General features: G+C 37.1%; 2 protein-coding genes across 9 annotated transcripts; one reads left to right on the top strand and one right to left on the bottom strand.

The window, feature by feature from the left end:
* Positions 1–293: 293 nt before the first annotated feature.
* Positions 294–12,100, top strand: LOC104213407 (putative ALA-interacting subunit 2). 8 transcript variants are annotated; one of them, XR_707634.2, is made up of 12 exons: positions 308–491; positions 1,701–1,864; positions 3,558–3,619; positions 3,711–3,785; positions 3,897–4,013; positions 6,352–6,422; positions 7,097–7,394; positions 8,400–8,689; positions 9,528–9,684; positions 9,776–9,963; positions 10,344–10,398; positions 11,663–11,678. XR_707634.2 is itself a non-coding variant. In XM_009762922.2 (10 exons), exons 2-9 carry the CDS (start codon positions 1,774–1,776, stop codon positions 10,393–10,395), a joined length of 1,056 nt encoding a protein of 351 aa, XP_009761224.1. In that variant the 5' UTR covers positions 310–491; positions 1,701–1,773; the 3' UTR covers positions 10,396–10,398; positions 11,663–12,100. The 8 variants fall into 8 exon arrangements, 5 of the variants coding, with proteins under 5 accessions (XP_009761213.1, XP_009761207.1, XP_009761219.1 ...); XR_707636.2 differs by having other exon boundaries at positions 9,528–9,679; XR_707630.2 differs by having other exon boundaries at positions 9,528–9,963.
* Positions 12,101–18,326: 6,226 nt separating this feature from the next.
* LOC138882812 (uncharacterized) lies at positions 18,327–23,081 on the bottom strand. The gene is made up of 7 exons (XM_070163445.1): positions 22,861–23,081; positions 21,692–22,356; positions 21,478–21,627; positions 21,314–21,411; positions 20,432–20,545; positions 19,590–20,066; positions 18,327–18,497 (listed from the first exon to the last, which is right to left on the bottom strand). Exons 1-7 carry the CDS (start codon positions 23,079–23,081, stop codon positions 18,327–18,329), a joined length of 1,896 nt encoding a protein of 631 aa, XP_070019546.1.
* Positions 23,082–26,534: the final 3,453 nt, after the last annotated feature.

Below are 26,534 nucleotides of genomic sequence, written 5' to 3' on the forward strand. Positions count from 1 at the left end.
CATTAGAGAAATTCTTTTAATTTTTCAAACCAAAAAAAAAAAAATCTTACTCTAGAAGTGTTTTCATTTTTTGCAAAAATTGGAAAAAATATCATTAGTTATGATTGGTTTCAGTTTTTTTTTTTTTGAAAAAATAGAAAATAGTTTTCATTTTCTTCTACAATGAATGCCAAATGTTTTGGATTAGTAAATGTGTTTTTTTTAAATCGTACTATTTGTTTTAGAAAAATAACTTCTTTTTTTTTTCGATTTTTAGAAACAATACCACGAAAAAGGAAGACTTCTATGGGGAGACTTTCGCCTCATTGCTCGAAACGTATATATGCGTGTTTTCACTATGCTTTTCCTCTGTCAAAAGCAATCTCTCACATTCCCGATACACTAAACTTCTATTCACATTCATCTGATTTTAACATTTCCCGTATAAATTCGGAATCGCAGTTATATCAACCATTGTACTAAGTTCAATTTTCCAATTCTTTGTTTCCCAGGTATGAATTTTAATATCATCTTTGAATTGCACTACTTAGTTTTTTCCGCTATATTTTAGAGCGACCCTAATTGAACTAGAATCTCGATTTTGTAGCTCAATTTCATATGTATGATCTTTTGAAATTAGATGTTTTGGTAAATTAAGAAGTCCCAGTTTGAAGAGCTTGATCGCACTTTATTATTGTCATTATAGCAGATGGGTTCGATAAAATCGACTTGTTCCACTCTCTAGTGTGTGTTTGGTATGAAAGGAAAATGATTTTTTTGAAAATAAGTGATTTTCCTACTTATTTGATGGTGTTTGATAAGTAAGCAGAAAATATTATTACAAGAACATTTATGTAACAATCTAAGGCATACACTATGGTGGTTCGGGGTGGGGGTAGAGGGTGGGGTTTGTATGGGGTTTGGGGAGGTGGGGTGGAGGGGTGCTGTGAGGAGGGTGGATGCGGTGGGGGTGGAGGAGTGTGTGGGTGGGTGGGTGGGTGGGGGGGTTTCGGGGCGGGATTTAGGGGTGTGTTGGGGATTGGGGGTGGGGGTGAAGAGGAGACAATAGCATGGAATGCAACTTATAGAACTTGTTTTTCCTACTCTCACCATGAAAGTCATTTTCCTTATTTAAGGTACTTGTTTTCCTAGAGCAAATATTTTGACAAATCAAACATGGGAATATTGGTTTTCCTCGTACCAAATACACCAATAGCGTGCTTAAATTTTCTTGATGCTGGAGCTCAATTTTACTACTCACTTTGTCGCATTTTATGTGGCATTATTTGACTGAGCACGGGGTTTAAGAAAAGAGCTTTGAAACTTGTGATTTAAAACATGCTATTGGCATTTGTGTGGCAATAAATCACCTCGTTGAGCGTAAAATGAAAATTTTAAAGTTAAATTGTTTCAAAATAAAGAAATGTGTCAATCATCTTTTGGGACAGACTAAAAAGAAAAGTGGCCGCATAACGGGCCAGAGGGAGTATGTTATTTTCAATTCTTATGCATTTTCTCAGCCTCTTGCAGAAATACAGGATAAGGCTGCGTACAATAGACCTTTGTGGTCCGGCCCTTCCTCGGATCCCGCGCATAGAGGGAGCTTAGTGCACCGAGCTATCCTTTTTTATGGATTTTCTCAGCAGCCAAATGGCGCTTCGACATTAGATTGAATGGGTAATGAAATGTAAATTTTACTATGTATAGATTTTTTGCTCCAGCTGCAGATTCTTGAGTAGAGATTCTACTGGCATTTTCATTATTGTTTGAGGGCTCCTGAATTATTTTGATTGAATGGATGTGGAGGGAGCCGGTACTTGGTCAGGAAATGGTGCAGAATCTGTAGAATCTCATTCCCGTCCAGTTCGACGACATCTGAATAATGGTAAGCTCAAAGTGCAAAAAGATTCAGTTATCCTATGAGCCAGGTTTCTGTGATAGTTAAATTTTGTTAAGATTTTGGGGCAACGGTTTAAGGAAAGAAAGCTCCTTTGATTGTAATCATGAAAAAAATAAATTGCTGCCAGGGATCTATCCCTTTACCCACAATGATCGGCCATACTTTGCTATCCATAACGGGAAAGAGTATTTGCCAACTATTATGATAGATAGATAATATGATATGCGGCAACTTGAGAGAATTTGCGCCTGCTTTAAACTGTCAAGGACATGCATAAAGCTATAATAGATCTCAGCAATGAAAAAACTGTGGAAGTCCTCAACTTTCTTTGTTTTGACTTGTGGAGAGTGCAGATTGATGTTATAGAGCAGAATAACCTTCCATCATGAATACTATGAATTAAAACCAACAAAAACAAAGAAGAAGTTCTTATGGGTAGAAATTTTCTCTCAGCGAGCCTGGTACTTTAAGGAGTAGATCCGAACTAAATATTAAGAAATTTTAAATTTGTTATAGCTGCTGCCAATTTTTAAACTAGAGAAAATGTCTTCTTGTTATAAAATTCTTCTTAAATGTCTCTTTTGTGGGTCTTGTTGATGTTATGCTGGTGGTACTTTGGGTTATGTTGATAGAAGTTGAGTTTCGAGTTGCAACAGCATTGTGTGGGGTTGTGGTTTGGGATGGTTATTAGTTATTTCTGGTATGTGGTGATGGGGAGTTAATGGTAGTATTAGTCGGTGATGGAGATCGTGGTTGCCTTGGTTGACCCTTAGCTTAGCTGGGAAGGACTTATGAGGATACTATCATTATGAATTAGGCCGTGACCTTATGCCATCCTTCTTGTATTTATTACCCAATTCTTATAGAGACATTAGGCAAGACATATAATCAAGTCATGGTATTAGTATGGTCACATTTAACAATAGTTATGTGAAGAGAATGTCTAATATCAGAGGACTTGCTTGGTTTCTACAGAAATGTTAAGATATAAACTCAAAGTAATTGGTTTATGTCGCTCCGAAATAGGATCAACTGAGAGTGACTTTCATATGAAGAGAGATAGTGTCTGCGTCCATAATAAAGTAAGAGTTTGGTGTGTCTACCTGTTGGTTATAAATTCTGTTTTTGGGTCAAGTGGTGGGATTAAATAAGCTTCCTCAGTAGCGTGAAAGCATTCTTTGGAAGATAGGTTCCAATTGTACTTCACTTACTAAAGGTTACCGTCGTTGCTAGAGTCTTGGTATGTCTGTTTCTTTATAATAGGCATATAAGAGAAGAATATGTGAGTTTGAGGAGTACGTTATGCCATCTCTCTACGAAATATAGAGTTGGTTATGTGATCGTGACATTAGGATTGCTGATGCATCTTCACTCAAAATATCAAGTTATGATTATTTCAATTAAGCTTTTGTTCTATACTGATTGGTACTCATCAAGTTGATATTATTATTATTATCATTGTTATTATTCTTGTTATTGTTATTGTTATTATTCTTGTTATTGTTATTGTTATTATTGTTATTATTATTATTATTATTATCATCAGTTTCCCATTGATCTTCCTCATTTCTCAGTATTATCTCGTAAGCTTAGTGTAATGCAACTCTATTTATACTTCATAACCTATCAATTACAGAAGTAGAGCCTAACTATTGATGTTTCATTCTCACATTTGCAGCTGTATATCAGTTTACTCAACAAAATCTTCCGGCATGTAAACCTGTCCTGACACCAGCATGGGTAATTATAATTGAAGTCTTTCTCTGAAATGTCCCTTTCCTTTTATAAATCAACAGGGTATTGAACTTCTCTGACTACATCTTCTTAACAGGTTATTTCAATGTTTTTCTTGATAGGCGTCATTTTTATTCCAATTGGACTTCTCTGTCTTCATGCTTCTGAAAGTGTAAGCGTTAGCTCTTCTGTTGATTAAAGACATTAGTCTGCATAATCTATTGGTTTCCCATTCATGATCAATAAGTTTGGTTTAGATGGTTGACCAAAAAAGCATTTGCAGGTTGTTGAGATTGTTGACAGATATGATACAGATTGTGTGCCAGATCATCTCAAGGGCCAAAAAGTTACTTACATCAAAGATAGCTCAGTTTCAAAGAATTGTACCCGATACTTAAAGGTGATATTTCATTACAAGTTATGAGCTCACATTCAAACTGCCTTTTTTTCATATGTTGTTTCTCCTCACCTTATAAGATATTACCGTGTCATCTGGAAAATACTAGTACTCCCTCCGTTTCAATTTATGTGAACCCATTTGACTGGGCACGGAGTTTAAGAAAAGAGAGAAGACTTTTGAACTTGTGGTGTAAAATGAGGCACATATATTTTGTGTGGCTATAAATCATTGCATAAAGGTAAATTGTTTCCAAATAAGGAAAGGGGTCATTCTTTTTGGCACGGACCAAAAAGGAAATAGGTTCACATAAATTGAAATGGAGGGAGTATGATATAAGCTTTGACTTATTTGTGCTCTATCCTCTCTGTACACCTCTTATCCACTCCTGAATAGCTTTATATGACACTTCATTAAGCATTCTTCTGGACATCCAGTGATGAGGATGTATACTTTGATTGTTCATAGAAGTTCATCCAATGAACAGCAATTCCGCACCACTTTATCCCCAATAAGAACTTTTCACTGCCAAAACTCGTTTTGGCTCATATTGAGTAGAAACCTTCGGCTTCCCTGGTCGTAATCCTTCTCCATGTCCAGTTTACACACCAGCCCCTGTTTACCTTCTGTTTAATATAGCATGCAATCTTTCATTTGCTATTAAAACAGCATCAGTAATCTGCTCGCTTCTAATGAAAGCATTCTGTGTATCTCAAATTGATTATGCTAGAAATTTTAACCTTAAGGGTGAATATCTTATGACACAATCTTATAGAACTCCTGTTCAAACTGATTCACCTGTAATCTTTTGTCTAACTGGCACCAATCTGTCTGGTATTGGTGAAATAAAAGTTGTATTGTACGGGGGGGGGGGGTAGATTCTCCTAAGTAAAGCACACACTCACATATATACATACATAATACAAGAATCATGGAAGGGTCCAATACTACTACATGCTATATTGGTATTCATTGTAAAGATTCCAAAGGTAAGTTCCTTGATTTTTGTGTTGTCGTATTGCTTTAACTGGTTGTATTCACTTTGAGCGAGAGTCCTGTGTATTTATGTGTATAATTATTCACTTTCAGAATGTCAAAAGTTTTCTTAGGGAAGGGTTGAGATCATATTTTTGAAGGTGTATTGTAATCATGACAACTATTGTGGATTAAATAGTTAGAAAAGATGAAGCAACTCTAGCCAAATACTGTATGATTGTCATTTATAAAAATCTAGCAAATTATTGTCTTAGCAATGAGGTTCTGTGATAGGTACTCACCAAACCTGATTCTGAAAAGAAGCAATAGCAGCATTCTTAGTTGATGCATGATGATAAAGTGCGTCTTTGGAAAAAATTTCTTCCTTTTTCTTTTACTTTCAGGAAGAGCTTTACATACACGCAAGAAAATAAAAGAAGGTAAACTATATAAATTATCGGAGTTCTTTGTTGAACTAGGAAAGCTTGAATGTCCTTTTTCCTCCATTGGTTCGAAGAAGCCAAACCCTTCTAATTTCTTTCAAAAAAGGGAAACCACTTATTTCAAAATAGTTGAATAGTTTCTGTAGTAAAATATTCAATAAACTGCTGCAAATCATATTGAACCTAAAAACAGCATTGTGGTGGCGATCTTAATTAGTTATACTAGATCTTCAACGTAAGCTTTTATTTCCATTAGAAGTGCTGAATTAGAAAAAGTGATTTATACAAATAATATATATTTTTGTGTTATCATGCATCCACATGTCACTGCATACTTGCTTCATAGGGATTGTGAAAAATCTAAAGAGATAGAGTAATTAGGATCTTCAGTTACTTTATTAAAAGCTAAGGAGTCCATTCTTGCAGCATTAACGTGGGTTTAAAACTTTGTGCAACTCTTAAATTCTGGGAATGTTATTTCACCAGTTCTTATGACATAGATTTGGGCAGAGTTTAAAACGTTGTGCAACTATGTTCTTAGCTCGTTTTTCAAGTCTTGGACTGAATTTTGTGCATTACAAAAATAATTGTTCTAAATTCACTTATAAAAAGAAATAAAAAGAACGAATAACTTCTTGAAATTTTTGCCTCACTTGTATTGCTGGGGAAATAGTATATTCCTTGTTGGTCCATATATTGAGGTATAATGTGTTTGAAATTGTAGCATTCAATCCATGATGCTGATTGCTCATCCAGCAGTATAGTGCATCCTTCCATTTTTCTTTGAAAACACAGCCAACCTTTGCCTTTTTAAGTTTCTCGTGATGGGATTTCCATGATTGGAGCAACCCTCTCTTGTTTTGAAATTTTTTCTTTATCCTTCTCACTGATCTGTTTTGTGTTTGTAAATTGTCTTTGTGCAGGTGCCCCAAAATATGAAAGCTCCAATTTACATCTATTATCAACTTGATAACTATTACCAGAACCACAGAAGGTGAAGGCTTTTATCTCCTTTTTTTCATTTTTTTCAAGTACCAACTTTTGCTGGTAAGTTTAAGTTGATGGAAGATTGGAATTACTGGCATTAAATAGTTGATTATCTAAACATTTATAAGTTCCTCTCTCTTTTTCTTTTTTTATATGTTTGCAATAACAGAAGTTGATGGAAGATTGGAATTACTGACATTAAGTTAGTTGCTTATCTAAACATTTATAAGTTCCTCTCTCTTTTTCTTTTTTTTATATGTTTGCAATAACAGATTCTTTTCTCAGTTACGCCACATTCTTATCGCATTATATACTAGTTGTACCGTTTTGTTTTCTCAATTTTCTTTATTCACCTATTTCCTTTTTGAATGCTACGGTGCTAGAAGGGGAACCTTGGAGCAACAAGTTGTCTCTGTGGAACCTATAGGTCACGAGTTCGAGCCGTGGAAGTAGCCACTAATGCTTTCATTAGGGTAGGTTGTCTACATCACATCCCTTGGGGTGCGGCCCTTCCCTGGACCCTGCGTAAATGCGGGATGCTTTGTGCACCTGGCTGCCCTTTTTTAGTGCTACGATGCTAGTACATTTTTCATAAATTGATTCCTCTGTTTGAAGTACATTTTGTGAATCTATATTCTCTGAATTGTTCATTTCTGACTCAGCTTGGTTCTTTCAATCCAGGTACGTTAAAAGCAGAAGTGATAAACAGCTTTTACATGGACTAAAGTACAATGATACAAGTTCTTGTAACCCCGAAGGCGAAAATAATGGTCTCCCAATTGTTCCTTGTGGTTTGATTGCATGGAGCTTGTTTAATGACACATACTCCTTTTCCCGCGGAATAGATGCTCTAAAAGTCAACAGGAAAAATATTGCTTGGAGGAGTGACCGTGAACACAAATTTGGGAAGCATGTTTATCCATACAATTTTCAGAGTGGGTCTTTAATTGGTGGTGCAACATTGGACCCTAAAGTTCCTGTAAGGCCTTTTGAGTGATGCAGCAACTTTGACTATTCTTTTCTGTTAATGAAACATATGTTATTACGAAATTGAAAGTTAAACCAAGGCATATAAATTAAGGTTCTGGCCTTCATGTTAGAGTCAATATCTCTGCTAGAATCCTTAGACTAAAGAAGACGGAAAAATAAATGACCAGTGGGAAAATAAGTATCATTCTTGATAAATTTCTTTTTTTTCCTGGATGAACATGTACACGAGTCACTACTAACAGTCTGAGACAAATACTGATCATGGAAAGCAATTTTGGCTCTGTTCTAGATTCCCCGCCACATGCTGTGAAGCTGTTTCTCTGTTTGCCCTGATGCAGTTTCTAGCTTTAAAAGGGCAGCCTGGTGCACTAAGCTCCCGCTATGCGTGGGGTCGGGGGAAGAGCCGGACCACAACTGGTCTACTGTACGCAGCATTATACTGCATTCCTGCTAGAGGTTGTTTCCACGGCTCGAACCCATGACCTCCTGGTCACATGGCAACAACTTTACCAGTTACGCCAAGGCTCCCCTTCTAGCTTTACTGCACAGTAACAGTCAACTTAATTTTTCTTGCTAGGTATCATGCTTACATGTGGCACTCAATGTTGAGATATTGCATTTATGAATTGCATCTTTATAAATTTTATTTTCTTGGATGAACGTGTACATGAGTCACTACTAACTGTCTTAGATGTGGCACTCATGAGTTGAGATATCGCACTCACGAAGTCTTTATATCAGCTTGCACTCATGAGTTGAGTCTTTACAATCATATTCTCTATTTTGAATCCTTGCTTAAAGATTGGAATTTTTAGCACTTCGTTGGTGACATATTGTTTTAAGATTAAGCATAAATTATGACTTCAAAATTGTGATTCTTGCCTTCTCTTTCACGAGTATATGGATTTGTCTTCTATCTAATTCTCTTCTCTAATGTTCTCCTTTTTCATGAACCATATTTCCTCTTTGTAATGGGATTGATGGAATCAACCAGCTAAGTGATCAGGAGGATCTCATTGTATGGATGCGTACTGCTGCTCTCCCTAATTTCCGTAAATTATATGGAAGAATTGAAGAGGACTTAAATGAAGATGATTTAATTATGGTGAAGCTTGTAAACAACTACAACACTTACAGTTTTGGTGGAAGGAAGAAACTTGTTCTTTCAACAACCAGCTGGCTTGGTGGCCGGAATAACTTCCTTGGAATGTCCTACATTGCTGTCGGCTCTTCATTTATCTTCCTCGCTTTTGTCTTCTTATTACTTCATGTGAAAAATCCAAGGTAAACCTTCATGTAGGCCAATATACAAATTAATGCTTCATGACACCCTTTTATATGTGCCAAAATCCTGTTCTGCACTTACATAAGCTTCATGGTGTACTGTGGGGCATCCTTCCTACCCCATCTCCCCTGCCTCTTCCCTTCAGGAAACGGAAATACAGATGCCTACGTTTTCATTTAGACCATCTAAGAAACAGGTGAAATTGCAGGAGAATGCTGTTTTGCATTAAGATAGATCTGAAGTACAATAACAAGAAACTGGATGTTAGTTATGCTAGTTAAAGCAACTTTATTGGTTATATTTTCTCTGTTTCCATTCATGAGAATTTAAGTGTGTGTGTGTGCACGTATGGTGGGGAGAGAGAGAGTTAGGGGACGAGGACGGTGATGCTCTATCCTTGACCAGCAAGAATATTAGGGTGTCCAACAGTTGAGATTGGCCAAGAGATAACAGTGGAAGCAGAAATACAAAATCCTATTTAAAATGTGAACATTTTTGAGACTCTTGAGCCGAGGGTCTATTGAAACCATCCTCTCTACCTTCTCAAGGTAGGAGTAAGGTCTGCGTACAAACTACCCTCCGCAGACCCCACTTGTGCGATTACACTGGGTTTTTTGTTGTTGTTAGAGATCTTCTTTTTCCTCTTTCGATACACAAAGTTCTGCTGTAGGGAATTCATAGTATGGCTTAAGCATTTGTACTTCATGTTCTGCATGATGGTTCTTTGGGGGGGGGGGGGTGAAAGGGCTGGTTTTTCAATCCATTTTCTGCCAAAAACATTTGCCCATTTCTATGTGACCAGTACCCAAGGACTTGAGCCGTTTGCTGTGGCTGCAGGATTTTTAGGATTTCCACTTGCACTGACACAAGTATAAGCAGGAAGTAGTGGAGCGTTAAACTAGGAAATCTGGCAGCAAACAAGACCAGATCCAATCTGGGTTCTGTGGCAGCTCCATTGTCTATAACCCACCTGAATACTTCTATAGAGTGTTGAGTAAAAACCACTGATTCAAATGCTATAACCAGTGAAAACCTTGAAGTTCATCAATATACGCCGCCTTTGACAATATGCAAATTTTTTGCAGAACTTTCCGCATTTGTTTAACTATTGGTTACCCGTGAAGAACCAAGCTATTACACTGTGCTGGAGAGGGGCTGCCAATTTATTAATCCTTGACTCTTGCTCAATAAAAGAATGCTCCTTGCTGAGTGACTGAGCCCTACAAACTGGCGCAGATTTGCTGGAGATTCTTGCAGTGGAGGATAGGAAAATGTAAGAATAAGAAGTATTGGCTGAAGGGATGCTGGGAAGGGGAATAGGGAATTGCCTCCAATTGTAGATAGATTGGGTGGATGGTTGTTGATAGAGTATCTACACGGTTGTGTTTTAGTTTCCGCTGGGTAACCAAGAGTTCTGACAGCTCGACATAGTGCTAGCTTTTCGTTCTTTATTTACTTCCCATGACACCTAAGATAGTTTTAAATCTGGCTCACTGCAAATGATTAGTATATTTTTTCTGTAAAAGTGCTCAGAATTATTAACCTACCTTCAGTTTACTGATACTGAGAGGTTGTACATCCCATTGAAAGTCATGGTTGTTCAGCCTTTTCTGCATGTTGTCGGGACTTTGATTTGAGCTCCCCTTTATGCAGGCCTTATGGGGATACAAATTTATCTTGGAACTGGAAAGGCATGTCAAACTAGAAGGTATTACTACTTCTAAATTACAAATTCCTCTTCGAAAAGTTTGGCCTTACTAAGTGAAGTTCTTATAATGAGAACAGTAGAACATCTGTTAAGAGGATGCATTGTGTTCATGAAGGCTATGATTGGGTGTTGGAATCATAAACCCAAACAATTTGGTACCATTTCAGTAATTTGTGTTGGCATGCTAAGACCTATATGTATCTTCAAAAATTTCTTGAGTAGTTTGTTGCTGAAATGCTTTGGGGAAATGACACTATATAGCCATTCTCAAAATAATAGCCGAAAAAATGTATAATTTTTGTATATTTTTTGTGTATATATATACATTATGTATGTTATATGCAAAAATTATACAAATTTTATACACTTTTTTATCTACCAAATGTAAATAGTTTCCGGTGCGGCTAAATGCTTTAGCAAAATTCCTAGGTCCTAGCTACTTCTGGCTGAGTATGTAATGTGAACAATAAAAAGTTAGCTAACTAGCTAGTTAGTTATGTATTTGCAAGATGAATCAGATAATTATCGTCTTCTACTACATTCAAATTTCATCCAAATGGTCAATAAAGTATAATAACAACATACCCAGTGTAATCCCACAAGTGAGGTTTGGGGAGGGTAGTGTGTACACAGACCTTACCCCTACCTTTGTGAAGATAGAGAGACTGTTTCCGAAGACCTTCGGCTCAAGAAAAACGACAAAAAGGGAAGAAATCAACAACATATCAACAAAATAATAAGCTAACCGAAGCGAATAAACAACAGGTACCAATAGAACTCTAAGAATACGAGAGTACAAGACTAATACTACTACCTACCGACATAGAAATACGCTCGACTACTCACTAACCTCCTACCCTAATTCTCGGCCTCCACAGGCTCCTATCGAGGATCATGTTCTATCGAGGATCATGTTCTCAGTAAGCTCAAGCTACGCCATATCCTGCCTGATCACTTCTCCCAAATACTTCTTAGACCTAGCTCTACCTCTAAAATGGTCAATAAAGTATAGGTTGATGAAATTGAATGGCGAGAGTATGTGCAATCTTTTAAGGTTTGATTGCTTGAATGACTAAATGTGCAATCTTTTTAAGGTTTGATTGCTTGAATGACTAAATCCATCTTAAGGGAGTTAATCCAAGGGTATCTGTGTTGTATTTTGTTTACTTAAAAGTACTATGGCAGTGGGAACTTACAGTGGTAGCATACATTAGTTTTGTTATTTAGATAACCATAGAATGTAATCAGTGTGTTATATGTGCAGATGGATTTCTATGAAAGATGCCTCCTGGTATATAAATGAAGTTATATCAGATATTTTCAGAAGAAAAAGATCCAAAGTATACATTGCAGAATTTGCGAACAATTCATACAATCAGCCTGTGGCTTGATATGTAGCAAGTGTACCTTTTGCTGATAATTTATTTGTAAGCATATATTGTTTTGTACAGCTTATATGAAAGACTATGAAGAGGCTATTATTGGTGTTCAAGTGGTCAATTTGCATTCGCTATCCGATACTGTTTCCTTTGAGAATACAATTTGTGTATAATTAGACACCATTAAATTACTCTTATATCTGACATTTTACTACAATCATCTTCATGTACATTAACTATAGAGGAATGTTGACTTAATACGTGTGCTTGTGTAGACAATAACAACAACAACAATAAACCGTGATCCTACAAGTGAGGTTTAGAGAAGGTAGTGTTTATGCAGCCTAACCCCTGTTGTTTTTGATAAGCCCTCGACCCAGGGGAATCATAGTCACATCATTTATTGAAATTGTGCTTGTGTAGGCATGACAAACATATCTAATTACTTCTCTTTTATTTGTGCGTTAAAAGAAATTAGAACAAGGAGAGAAAAGGAAACAAGAAAAAGAGAAGGATGACCTAAAATTACCATACACGATTGTCATTCCATCAGCGCGTCAAGACGCTCCAATACATAATCAACCCCATGCTCTTTACACCCTAATTAAAAAATCAAAAAAAAAAGTGTCTAGCATAGTATAATATATGTATAAACCTTATGACAGTAAAACAATAACATGAGATAAATCAACTGTAATATCTTGGCAATTTAAACACTAAAAGGAAAAACAAACTTAACTTCATACTATACCTCCTAACAAGTAGATAGTCAAGAGCCTTTTTCTTAGTATTATAATTTGAAAAATTACTCTTTTTAATATGGTAGGTGCAATCAGAGGCGGACCTATTTATGTAGAAGCGGGGTCACCGGACCCCGTTACCTTCAGCAAAATTTTTGAATGTATAAGCGTGTGTGTGTGTGTGTCTATATATATATATATATATATATATATATATATATGTTGAAAACGGTCATATATTGCTTGAAACCCTTAAGATTAAAAGTCCTATGCGGCACTGGGTGACCATTTCGTTCATGTACCCCACCACCTTCAAATCCTAAGTTTGCCTCTGGGCGCAACGAATGAAAGTAAACGACATTACACAGTGCATTTGAGAACAAAAATCAATCTTCTGACTATATATTCTTCAAACATAACATCTTATTACAATATCATTATGAAAAATGAATGTCAAAATTGGAACAAAAAGGTTCGACTCGACATCCTATATATTAAACCATAGTGTATCTGTTAATCAATGTATAAGCAAGAATGGAAAGTAAAAGAACATATAATACTTTTTGATCGATAAAATCTTGATGAGTTTTAATTTCTTCTTCTGCAATTGTCTCTAATTTTGGAGCATTGGAAAGCCTACGAGGAGAAATAAAGCGTGCTGGTGCAACTTCTACTATATTATTCATGTATCTCCTTGCCATGCACTTGTCTTAATTAATTTCTTGTTTAAACAAGAAATTAAACTCTTGTTGGATTTTTTTTTTGGAGGAATATAGAAGGTAATTGAGTTTTTTTCTTTATTTTTATTTTAAGGAACAAAGATTTGGTGTTCATTTTATACTAGCTTGATCGAGTAAATGTAGGGTTGAAAATCATTATTATTAGTGATAAACCGTGAAAATAGATACACCTCGTTTGTTAAGAAGTTTTAGTATGAATTAGTGGTGTATGATTGAGGGGTGAAAATTAAATCACAGTTTGTTTCCATAAATCTCGTGGTCAAATGTCGTTGCAATATTATATTCCTTTGTTACTGTCTAATTACTACTATGCAATTTCCCTTGAAAAAAAGAAGCTAAAATCTAGGCAGGCCATGCTTGTTTAACCAAAAAATAGAATTTCAGTCAAAGCTAGAATTTAGAAGAACACGGGTTACTGATAATCAAAAGAATATGCAAAAGAAAATAATTTGAGGTAATTAGAGTGTAATCAGGAGAAAAAACAAGTAAATCAAAGTATATTCCAATAATATCTCTTGTCCTTACAATTGATCAGATACCTCCCTTTTATAGGTATCTTGAAGATATGTGTTTTCCCCAAATCATAATGAGGCTATTATGAATAATTAAAGACATTGAATGCTACGTTACATAATCATTATAATCAATACAAATTCTTTAACGTATCCAGTATTTAATGCCTGTCAAATTCTGTATCTGCACTCTTTACTATGGTCAGATCCATTCCTTTTGATTCTTGGATATAAATGACTTAAACAGGTATGGCCACCCGTGCCTCTTCCTTTGTCCTTGCTCGTTTCTATTGCTGCTCGTGCCTCTTGATGAATTGTAATTCTTTGACTATTTGACCAGTCCACGTGTCTCGACACGTCATCTTTATATAAATGTAATTTTTCCCAATACAGATAGTCCCCCCACTTTTCATTTATTCATCAGTTGAATATTTGGGAAGTGGATTTCATTAAAACGAGAATTTTTGTCACCATTAATGCTATGACAAAATTGACGCTTCAATTGTCACTTCCATTTAATACTCCGTACACGTATCAATTTTTCATTGGTTCTGCAGTTTTTGCAGCCTCTTTCAAGGTTTTTACGGTTCCACTATTTACGAAGTGCCAGTTATCATAATTGTGATCCTTCCTTCACTGCACTTTTATCTTTGGCGGTCGATTATCAATATAAGTATAACTTCTTCCCTTGTCTTTTACCTCATAAAGTTTTACTGAACACTTAATTTCTCAATTCTCTGTTTACTTCTTCTTTACATCATTCCTCTTCGCTATGTCTTCACCAAACCCTCACTCTCGAGAAGTCTCCATTGTTGATTCTTTCCCCAATGCCCCTGTTAGGCATAGAAGAGGAGGTAGACTTCGTAGCTTAGGATATACTCGAGGTGGTTCGTCTATGCCTTCTTCTAGTTCTGGTCCCTCTTCTAGAACCAGAGGTTCCCTTTCTCACAAATCTTCTTCTAGGAGTAAAGAACCTTCTGAACCATTATGCGAACCTTTAGTAGAAGAGATAGTCCTTACAGAATTATCTTTTTACCACGATAGGGAATCTCTTAGAAACCAGATTGCCGCTTTAGATCGTGTCGATACTTACCCCACTCAAATTACAGAAGTTTTGACTCCTGTGGTTCGTAAGGACTGTCATTGGAGTAACGATTTTCCCATTATTATCCCTAATCCAAATCAGAGGATAACTTCTTATTTAACTGGGTTTTCTTTTGTTTACATATACCCTTTTACTTTAGGGTTCAGACCAGCGATTGACCCAGTCATTCTCGAATTTTGCCATTTCTTCAACGTCTGTTTGGGACAAATTGGTTTGATCATATGGAGGGCTGTTGCCTGTTTAAGGCATTTAGCCACTAAAGCCGAAGTTCCTTTTACTTTTCCCCACTTGATTCATCTTTACTCACCTAGGCTTTTTCGCAATGGTATTTTTACACTAGTAGCCATGAGTAAGAGGGTTTTGGTGAGTCTCGAAGATGACAAAGACCGCGGCTGGTATGCCCGATTTGTTGCTACCCCCACTGTTGGTTTAGTGGGTGAGGATAATGTTCCCTTCTCTGAGAAGTGGAATTTTGCACGTAAGTCTTTTAACCTTCTCGTACCTTTTTCCTTCAAGTTTACCAACTTTTCTAATTTTGCTTTTGTTTTTTTTAGCTACCATGGGAGTTGTGAGGGATGATCCCAACTTTCGTAGTTGGGTAAATAAATTGCTGAAGATCGCACCGATGGACGGTAGGTCTTGGAAAACACTTTCTAACCGTTTTGGTTGGAAGGTAAAGACTCATGGTAAGAATTTATATTTTGTGCCTTTCGTATCTATATTCTCTTTTATTGTTCTAATTTCTATCCTTCTTTTCGTCAGGATTTGCTATTCGAGGAGTTACTGCTGAAGCAGTTGTGGCTTCTCGTGTTTCCTCGGGAACCCCTACTCCTTCAGGAACCCGTATATCTCTAGAAAGAGCTCGGGAAATAGTTTTGGGTTCTTCTTCTGCAAAAAGGAAAGCTGCAGAAGAGGAAGACTCTGAAGAAGAGGGAGATGAGGGCTCCCTGGTGACAAGGCCTCAAGTTAGGAGACACATCGTCTCTAATGACGAAGCTGAAGTGTCGGTTTCTCTTACCGAACCTGTTGAAACTCCAATAATAATTCCTGACGATGACATCACTCCCCACGATACTCGTGCGTCTATTGACCAACTTTTCATCAACAGATTTAGTCGTGAAGATGTAGGACCTATTTTAGACGAAGTACCCTTATCTTCTTTTTCAACTCCCGTGCTTGTGGTTCCTTCCTTACCGACCCCAGCTATTTCCGTTCCTTCTTCTACTGCTTTCACCTCTTCTCCGGCTCCTCCTTTGACTATTCCCCCTCCTATCATTCATCATACATAAGTGGGCTCTTCAAGTAGAAGTGCCGCTATGAGGCGGGTAACTATTGAAGTTCATGCCGAGAGCAGCCTTTTGAGAAAGTCAGGTCAGGCAGATGCATGGTTGGAGCCTTTAATCAACCCAATTGAAAAAGCTAAGTTGGAGAGTCATAGTTCCCTGATTTTAATGAATGATATCGTACATGCTACTTTGAAGGTACTTTACTTCTCTTCCTTTTTTGCTTTATAATTCGACTATCTTTGAGGATTCTTACTTCCTTTTCCCCTTTTCAGGCCAACCTTATTGGCACAGAAATGATGAAAAGAATCGCCCCTTGGAGAAGATAGCACGTGACTCTCATTCGGAAGCAATCAATTGGAAGGAGCAATTTGAGAGTGCACAAATTGATATAGAAGACTTACAAGAGAGCAAAAATACCTTAGAGCAGCGAGTGCGGGCTTTAACTTCAGAATTGGCGGTTGCAAAAGCTTCTTCAAGACAAGCAGAAAAAGACAAAGAACGTCTTGAGTCCTCCTTCTCAAAGCAACTATCTAAAGCTAGTGAAGAAATCAGAGAGTTAAAAGCTCTTTTGGACCAAAAGGAAGTTTACGCTGGGGAGCTCGTGAACTTGACTCAAACATAAGAGGACCTTAGAATCTCTGCTAATAAAGTACGTGTTTTAGAATGCTCCCATGCCTCTCTTCAAGCTTCCCACAACTACGCCTTGGCTGAAAATGAAGAGCTAAAGAATAAAATCGCTGCTTGGGAAAAGGATTACGAGATCCTTAAAGAAAAATATGTTGTCGAGACAAGTTGGGCATTTTTGAATTCTCGTCGTGATACCCTACTTGAAGCTGGTCAAGAAAACTTCAACATGGAGTTGGAGTTAGCTAAGATTAACGAAACCATTGAAAAGGCTCAACAAACTCAGGACTTCCCTTCTCCCATGGCTGAAGCTCCCGTGAATGTTGAAGCTGATATGGGTATCCCAATTCTTTCAAGCCCAATCGAATCTGTTGCTACAAGCCAAATTGAAACCACATCTGTTGATGTAGCTGCCCAAATTGAACCTACTGCTGTTGATGCTCCTGCTTCGGTTCCTCAAACTTCTCACTGGCCGGTTTTAAACATTCTAGTGATTTTGCTTTTGTTTTGGAAAACTATAATCAGACCCTTAACTTTATTTGAGGGATGATTTTGAAGTCGTAAGTCCCCAAGTCTTTTATGGGGCAATCTATATAAACAATCTCGTAGTTTTATGACTAAGTTTGTCCTTAGTCTTAGATTTTTACATATTAAGAAGTTCTTCGTGTTATTATTATAAACTTCCGTTTTCTTTATTCTTGCCTTAATTTTAAGGACTTACAGGATAATTTGTATTTTTATTCTTCGAAAATGCTTCTGTTATCCTCATGACTAATTAATTTGAACATGAGTTTTATAAAAGAGGGCCTTTTATATTTCGACACTTAATAAAGTAGACGTCTCAACTTCATAATGGTGTTAACATACGATAAAAGAAATAGGAACACACATGTTTCTTTGAAATAAATTTGACAAGTTGTTATTGGAACTTATAATACTTTACATGTATTTGAAGTACATCTATAACTTTCTCGTAACTGTTTTTCTTGTAACAGATTTTTACAGAAGAGGAGTAATAGGTACAGGATTTTTCCTTATAACCCGAAGAGGAGTAATAGGTACGAGGTTTTTCCTTATAACCCGTTTTAGTATATGGCCTTTACCCTAATACCCTGACTATAATGGCTCCATCTCGTAACTTTTACTCTGCACTTGACTCTTTTAGGCTTGATTTTCCCTCAATCTTCTTTGCCTTCTTTATACACATATCTATGTATATTATGTAGTCCCCCAAGTGTTTGAGTGTTGAAGTATGAAGCCTCGAGCACTTGATAGTTCCTCTTATTTGGTCCTTTTCCTGAAAAGGAAAAACATACGGGACTCGGAGGGGCGATTATAGATGAAGACTGCATACCCCGTATTTATTTCTATCAGAATAGTTGTAATCCTAGGCCTGGAATTTTAGGTTACTCTGTGTGCCTTACAGGTCGTGACTCATCATTTAGTACGAGATAGCTTTTTGCCTATCCCTAAAATCGTTAGTAAAATTTTAACAATTCAAAAATGAAATATAGAATGGTTATACCTGACCATGGGTTTCCCTTAGAAATAGTATCTCTTCAAATGAACAACATTCCAATGTGAAGGTAGTACCCTGCCATCCATTGTTTCCAGTTCATATGCACCTTTTCCTGCAACATCACGAACTCTGTAGGGTCCTTCCCATGTTGGACTTAATTTTCCTGCGTTAGCTGCTTTTGTAGATTGCAAAATCTTTTTAAGTACGAAATCCCCAATTTTGAAGAACCTGAGGTGTGCTTTTCTATTGTAGTATCGTTCTATGACCTACTTTTGTGTTGCCATTCTTATTAGTGCAGCTTCTCTCCTTGCTTCGAGTAAATCTATATTGACCCGCATCTCCTTGTCATTAGATTCTTGTGTCGCCTGCGTGAATCGGGTACTCGGTTCTCCTATCTCGACTGGAATTAAAGCTTCAGTTCCATAAACCAATGAAAACGGTGTTTCTCCCATACTAGTTTTCGCCGTTGTACGATATGCCCATAAAACACTAGGTAGCACTTCTGGCCAATTCCCTTTTGACTCTTTTAATCATTTCTTCAAATTGTTGATAATGACTTTATTTGTTTATTATGCTTGCCCATTACCCATTGGATGATAAGGCATAGATGTTATCCTTTTAATTTGCCAACTTTGAAGGAATTCCGTGATCTGAGCTCCTATAAATTGAGGGCCATTATCACATACGATCTCCTTTGGTACGCCGAATCGACATATGATATTCCGCCAAATAAAATTTCTGACTTCCTTTTCTCGTACCTGTTTGAATGTATCTGCCTCCACCCATTTAGTAAAATAATCAGTGAGAACAAGCAAAAACTTTACCTGTCCTTTTGCTTGTGGTAATGGACCCACGATATCCATTCCCCATTTCATAAATGGCCATGGCGCAATGACCGGATGTAATAATTCCGCAGGTCTATGCATATTGTTATCGTACCTTTGGCATTTATCATATTTGGCCACGAAACTTTCCACCTCTTCTTCCATTTTAGGCCAGTAATAACCTGCCCTAATTAAGGTTCTTACCAGTGATCTTCCACCTGCATGATTCCCGCAATGTCCCTCGTGTATTTCTCTCATTACATACTCTGTTTGCGAAGGTCCAAGGCATCTTGTTAAGGGTCCACTGAACATTTTACGATATAGATTGCCTTGTTTTAAGCAGTACCAAGCAACCTTTCTTCGAAGCGCATAAGCCTTTTTCTTATTATCAGGGGCGGTTCCATACTGCAAAAAAGCAATAATTTCGTTCCTCTAATCCCAGGTTAAGTTATTAAAATTTACCTCATTCACATCAGGATCAAGAACTGAATGAAATAAATGTATCACTGAGGCATTTGCATCATTTGCCACGTCGGCTGCAGATGCGAGATTAGCTAGGGCGTCTACTTTAAGATTTTCGTCCCTGGGTATTTGCCTAACTTTCCAATTTTGAAATTGTTTTATCAATTCCCGTACCTTTTCCAAGTACTGCTGCATCCTTGCTTCCCTGGATGTATAAGTCCCCAGCATCTGATTAACTACGAGTTGTGAATCACTCTTGATTATATTCTGATTTATGTCAAGTTCTCGTGCCAGTTCTAAACCTGCAATCATAGCCTCATATTCTGCCTCATTGTTAGTTATGGAATGACATTTGATAGCTTGCTGAATAGTTTCACCTGTAGGTGGTACCAATACGACCCCTAAATCCGCTCCTTTTATGTCAGACGAGCCATCAGTGAATAAAGTCCAAGTTCCTGGATTAGCTCCATTGAACACCTACAATTCTTTTTCTGCCTCTAACTGCATTCCCTAGCTAAAATCAGCCACAAAATCAGCTAATACTTGCGATTTTATAGCAGTTCTAGGTTGGTATGCAATTTCGTATTCACTTAACTCTATTGCCCACTTAGCTAGCCTACCTGATAACTCATGCTTATGTAATATGTTACGTAAAGGCAAGGCGGTTACTACAACGATAGGACGATACTGAAAGTAAGGTCTTAGCTTTCTAGATGCCATGATTAACGCAAGTGCAAGTTTTTCTAACTGAGGATACCTCGTCTCCGAATCTAACAAAGATTTACTTACATAATAGATAGGGGTTGTTTACCTTGTTCTTCTCGAACCAAAACAACGCTTACCTCCACTTCTGAAACAGCAAGGTAAATGAGTAGTTTTTCCCCAGCCTTTGGTTTTGCCAGCAAAGGTGGATTTGATAAGTACGTTTTCAAATTCCTAAGTGCGTGTTGACATTCCTAATTCCATTCAAAATGATCCTACTTCTTAAGGGCTGAGAATAATTTAAAACACTTCTCTGATGATCTAGAAATGAATCTTCCCAAGGTTGCAATTCTTCCTGTTAATCTTTGAACTTCTTTCTTATTTGAAAGTATGTCAGGAATTTCCTCAATGGCTTTAATCTGTGTAGGATTCACTTCAATACCACGGTTAGAAACAAGAAAACCCAAAAACTTACCTGAAGCAACACCAAATGCACATTTTTCGGGATTTAGTTTCATATTAAATTTGCGCAAAATCGAAAATGTGTTAGATAAGTGTGATATGTGATCTTTTGAGTACTGAGTTTTAACAAGCATATCATCTATATATACCTCCATGGTCTTTCCTAAATGCTCTTGAAACATTTTGGTAACTAACCTCTGATACGTTGCACCTGCATTCTTTAGACCAAAGGGCATAACTTTATAACAGTAAGTCCCCCTGTCTGTTATGAATGAAGTTTTTTCTTCATCTTCAGGATCCATTTTAATCTGATTATAATCTGAATATGCATCTAAAAAACTTAACAGCTCGTGACCTGCAGTTGCATCAATCAATTAATCTATATGTGGTAGTGGAAAAGAATCTTTAGGGCAGGCTTTGTTAAGATCTATGTAATATACACAAACCCACCACTTACCGTTCTTCTTTGGAACCACAACAGTGTTCGCTAACCAGTTAGGATACTTTACCTCTCGAATGAAACTAATTTCTAGCAATTTTTGGACTTCTTCTTGAATCACCTGATTCTTGAAAGCTCCTTGCTTTCTTTTCTTTTGCTTCACAGGGGGGTATGATGGATCTTCATTTAGTTTATGAGTTATCACCTCTGGTGGTATTCCTGTCATGTCAGAGTGGGGCCAAGAAAAGCAGTCCATGTTAGTTTTTAAAAATTCAATTAACTTACCTTTTATTCCTTGGTCAAGATTGGCTCCTACATAGACTTTTTTATCAGGACATTGAACAAATAACACGACAGGCTCTAATTTCTCTATCGTTGTTTTGATATTTTCATTCTCTTCTGGTTCTTGAATGGTATCAGGCCTTGAGTCTACACCTGTCTTGTTCAGTTGAGGTTTGTGTTGTGAAGTCCTCAATTGCCTTTTGTGATTGCTATTTACCTTCACTTCTCATGCTTGTATTTGCAACGGAGTTGATAGCCCTGGATATATGTTGATCTCCACGAATTTGACAGATTCCCCATGGTGATGGAAATTTAATAACTTGATGCAAGGTCAAAGGAACAACATCTATTTCGTGGATCCAGGGTCTCCCAAGAATCATGTTGTAATCCATCTCCATGTCTACTACCTGGAACTTTGTATCTTTGATGACCCCTTCAGCAAATGTGGTAAGTATTACCTCTCCTTTCGTGACAACACTGGAATTATCAAATCCAGATAGAGTATGCGCCTTTGGTATTACTCTATCTTCAGCTTGCATCTCACGTAATACTCTTAGAAAAATAATGTTGACGGAACTACCTGGATCAACCAAAACTCGTTTCACATTAGTATCATGTACAATTAAAGATATTACCAGTGCATCGTTATGAGGGGTTAATACGCCATCTGCATCTGCATCAGTGAATGTAATACTGTCTTCCTCTAAAACATGCCGCACCCATTTTCCTTGGGTAATTGTTACTCTGGAAATTTTGTTAGCTGTAGTATATGATATACCATTGACGTCTTCACCCCCACTTATAACGTTAACAGTTCTTTTGGGAGAAGGTGGTTTTGGAGGCTCCTGCCTGTTCTTCATGTAAGCCTGCTTGCCTTTATCACTGAACAACTCAGTAAGATATCCTTGTTTTAATAAATGATCAACTTCACTTTGTAAGAATCTGCAATCTGCTGTTTTATGCCCGTGGTCATTATGAAACTCGCACCAATGGTCAGGGTTGCACCTGTTTGGATTCGATCTCATTTCCTTTGGCCACCGAACCTTATCTCTCATGCTTCTCAAAACAGCCACGAGCTCAGAGGTGCTGACATTGAAGTTATAACCACCGAATCTTTCTTTTAAATTTCTATCATCATCTCGTGACTCTTTGTTGCTTCACTCGTCCCTGAATTTTGATGAAGAACCTAATTCTCTGTTTCTTGATCTATGATTGTACCTTTGATTATCCTGCTTTGACCGTGAGTCTTTTCCCAAAGGTCCCATATAAGGCTCATACCTGTTTTTATCGGACCTTTTTTCGGTCTCCGCCCGTCTCGAACTTATTTTTTCTTCTTTTTGGAATTGCGGAACAATATCTTCCTCAATCCTCAACTTCGTGCTATACCTATTATAAACATCATTCCACGTTGTAGTTGGGAATTCTCGAAGGCTTTCCTTAAGTCTCCTCATAGCTTCCGAACTCTTTTCATTCAAATTACTTGTGAAAGCTATCGCTGCCCAGTTGTCAGGTACGCGTGGCAATGTTATTCTTTCAAGTTGAAATCTGTCCATGAATTCTCTAAGCAGTTCAGAGTCCCCTTGCTTGATTTTAAAAATATCCTCCATTCTTTTCTCTACCTTTTGAGCTCCCGAGTGTGCTTTAATGAAAGAATCTGCAAGCTCAGCAAAAGAATTTATAGAATTATCGGGTAAAAGAGAATACCATGTTAACGCTCCTTTGGTGAGTGTTTCACCAATTTTTTTTTGACTAAAACTGATTCAATCTCCTGCTTAGTCAAATTGTTGCCTTTTACACCCATTGTGAACGCAGTCACGTGATCTCGTGGGTCTGTTGTTCCATCATACTTTGAAATATCAGGCATTTTGAACTTTTTTGGTATTGGGAGTGGAGCAACACTTGACTTCCAGGGTTTTTGCGAATATCTATCCATATCTACCCTTTTGATTATGGGCGGCACACCGGGCATCTGCTTTATGCGCTCACTTTGCTCCTTGAGCTGTTTCTGCAAGGTTAGTACTAAATTTTGTAAATCAGAATTAATTACATTACCTGGTTCTCTCTCCTGTGATTTACTGGGAGTTCCACCGCTACCTGAATTAACAAGCCCAGAACAAGGGTTTTCCATAGTGTTATTATTTGGAGTAGGTGTGGGTGTTGCAATAGGTAACTGGTTAACGAGTGCCTCAACAGCTTTGTTGACCTGAGCAGCAATTAATTTCTGCAAAGTTTCATCAACAACTTCAGCATTTTCAAATTGAGCAAACTCGTTTATTTGAGACCCATCAGGAGTACCCTCACGAGATTGCCGCGGAGAGTCTTGCGGAGTAGGAACTTGAATGTTAATATTCTGTGGACCTCCCTGATTTTGTTGGTTCTCTTAGTTTCCTGGGGTGTTGTCATTGTTATTCGACATAATTGATGCAAAAAGGAAGGTTAAGTGAAAAGAAAATAGATTATCAGATTCCCGGCAACAGAACCAATTTGTTTAACCAAAAAATAGAATTTCAGTCAAAGCTAGAATTTAGAAGAACACGAGTTAATGATAATCAAAAGAATATGCAAAGGAAAGTATTTTGAGGTAATTAGAGTGTAATCAGGAGAAAAAATAAGTAAATCAAAGTATATTACGATAATATCTCTTGTCCTTACAATTGATCAGATACCTCCCTTTTATAGGTATCTTGAAGATATGCGTTTTCCCCAAATCATAATGAGGCTATTATGAATAATTAAAGACATTGAGTGCTACGTTACATAATCATTATAATCAATACAAATTCTTTAACGTATCCAGTATTTAATGCCTGTCAAATTCTGTATCTGCGCTCTTTACTATGGTCAGATCCATTCCTTTTGATTCTTGGATATAAATGACTTAAACAGGTATGGCCACCCGTGCCTCTTCCTTTGTCCTTGATCGTTTCTATTACTGCTCGTGACTCTTGATGAATTGTAATTCTTTGCCTATTTGACCAGTCCATGTGTCTCGACACGTCATCTTTATATAAATGTAATTTTTCCCAATACAATGCTCAGCTTCTTTACGTCTTTTTACTAATTCCAATTTTTTCCTAATTATTTTTTCATTTTGACTAGTGGACAGAAATGAGAAGCAAATATTCCCTTCTTTGACCAAGTATAGTGTATAATGTATCCATGTAACATTTGTTTACCCCATAAGTTTCAAAAAATAAAAAAAACTTATATTTATAGAAGTAAGACTTACTTACACCCCGTATTTATTCCAAACAAATTAATAATATGACATGATCATTATTTTTTACTTATTGATTTTATCATTTTACCATGACTATTTAAGATGTCTTTTCCATATGATGTTAAAGAAAAGGCCAAATTGTTACAATCAAGGAATCGAAGCAATCTGAGATCAAAATTGACAAAGAACCCTAACTTCGAAGAGAGAGAGAGAGAGAGAGAAAAAAGAGAACCTTTTATTGAACAGAGTTGGTTCCATATGAATTGAGTTCTCTGTTCATCTATTAGCCTAAACTATCTATCTATATACTAACTGAAAATAAAGGCTACATGTTACAAAGATGGTTAAACATACAAAGATAAATACTATTACATGTTAAAGTGTATTCCAGGTCTTCAAGATGGGCCTACCTTAGTATCTTGGGCTGGAGCATGCTGGGCCTCAGGTAAAGGCTGGGCTCCAACACCCCCCCGCAAGCTAGAATGGGCCACCAGTCCAAGCTTGGAAAGGAACGTACAATGGTGAGCACCTGGTAAAGCCTTAGTAAAAATATCAGCCAACTGCAAACTAGTAGGAATAGCATGCAAAGTAATGAGCCCAGATTGAAGCTTTTCACGCACAAAATGACAATCTATCTCGATATGTTTTATACGTTCATGGAAGACAGGATTGCGGGCAATGTGAATAGCAGAGTGATTGTCACAGAACACTGGAATAGGACATAAAGAAGCAACCCCAAACTCACTAACTAGGCGAACAACCCAAACAATTTCTGCCACTAGTTGTCTTAAAGCTCTATATTCGGCTTCAGCAGAAGAAAGAGCTATGGTAGCCTGCTTTTTAGATTTATAAGAGATAGGGCAACCTCCTAATTGTAATAAAAAACCACTCACAGACTTTCGAGATGTAGAGCAACTTCCCAAATCGGAATCACAAAACCCAAGCAAATCAAAGGAGGAAGAATTATTGAACAACAAACCCAAATCAGAAGTGCCTACCAAATATCTTAACACATGTAAACCAGCTTCAAAATGGGGAATCCGGGGTTGTGATATAAACTGACTGAGGTGTTATACACTATAGGAGATATCAGGCCTAGTGTGTTGAAGAAAATTCAACTTCCCAATCAACTTTCGATACAAAGACGGATCAGGAAGGTGATCTCCAAAATCAGCAAACAATTTAACATGAGTATCCAAAGGAGAGACCACAGGACTCACATGAAGACAATTAAATTCAGAAAGAAGGTCCAAGAGAAATTTCTATTGAGTAACAAGCAGTCCCTGAGGGTGTTTAACAATCTGCAACCCCAAAAAAAAATGTGCCTCTCCCAAATCTTTAATCCGAAATTGAGCATCCAAAAATTGCTTTAGAGTAGTAATTTCACTCAAATCATCTCTAGTTAACAAAATATCATCTACATATATAGCCACAATGGTAAGAGAAGAGCCAGACAATTTAGTGAAAAGAGAATAGTCATTCTTACTGGAAACATATCCTTTGGACTGAAGAGCAGTGGATAGCTTTGCATACTGCTGTCTTGAAGCTTGGCGAAGGCCATAGAGGGATTTATTAAGCTTGCAAACTAGATTTACAGAAGGATCAGAAGCAATCACTTCCAGTCCAAGAGGTACTTTCATGTAAACCTCCTCATCCAAGTCACCATGCAAAAATGCATTATTAACGTCTAACTGAAAAATTGCCCAATTCCTCTTAACAACAACACTTAACAGACACTTAATGGTTGTAAGTTTGACAACTGGAGAAAAAGTTTCATTAAAGTCTATTCCCTCTTGTTGAGTGTCTCCCCTTATAACAAGTCTAGCTTTATGCCTCTCTA

This window comes from Nicotiana sylvestris, chromosome 12 (assembly GCF_000393655.2).
Source record: "Nicotiana sylvestris chromosome 12, ASM39365v2, whole genome shotgun sequence".
NCBI lineage: Eukaryota > Viridiplantae > Streptophyta > Magnoliopsida > Solanales > Solanaceae > Nicotiana > Nicotiana sylvestris.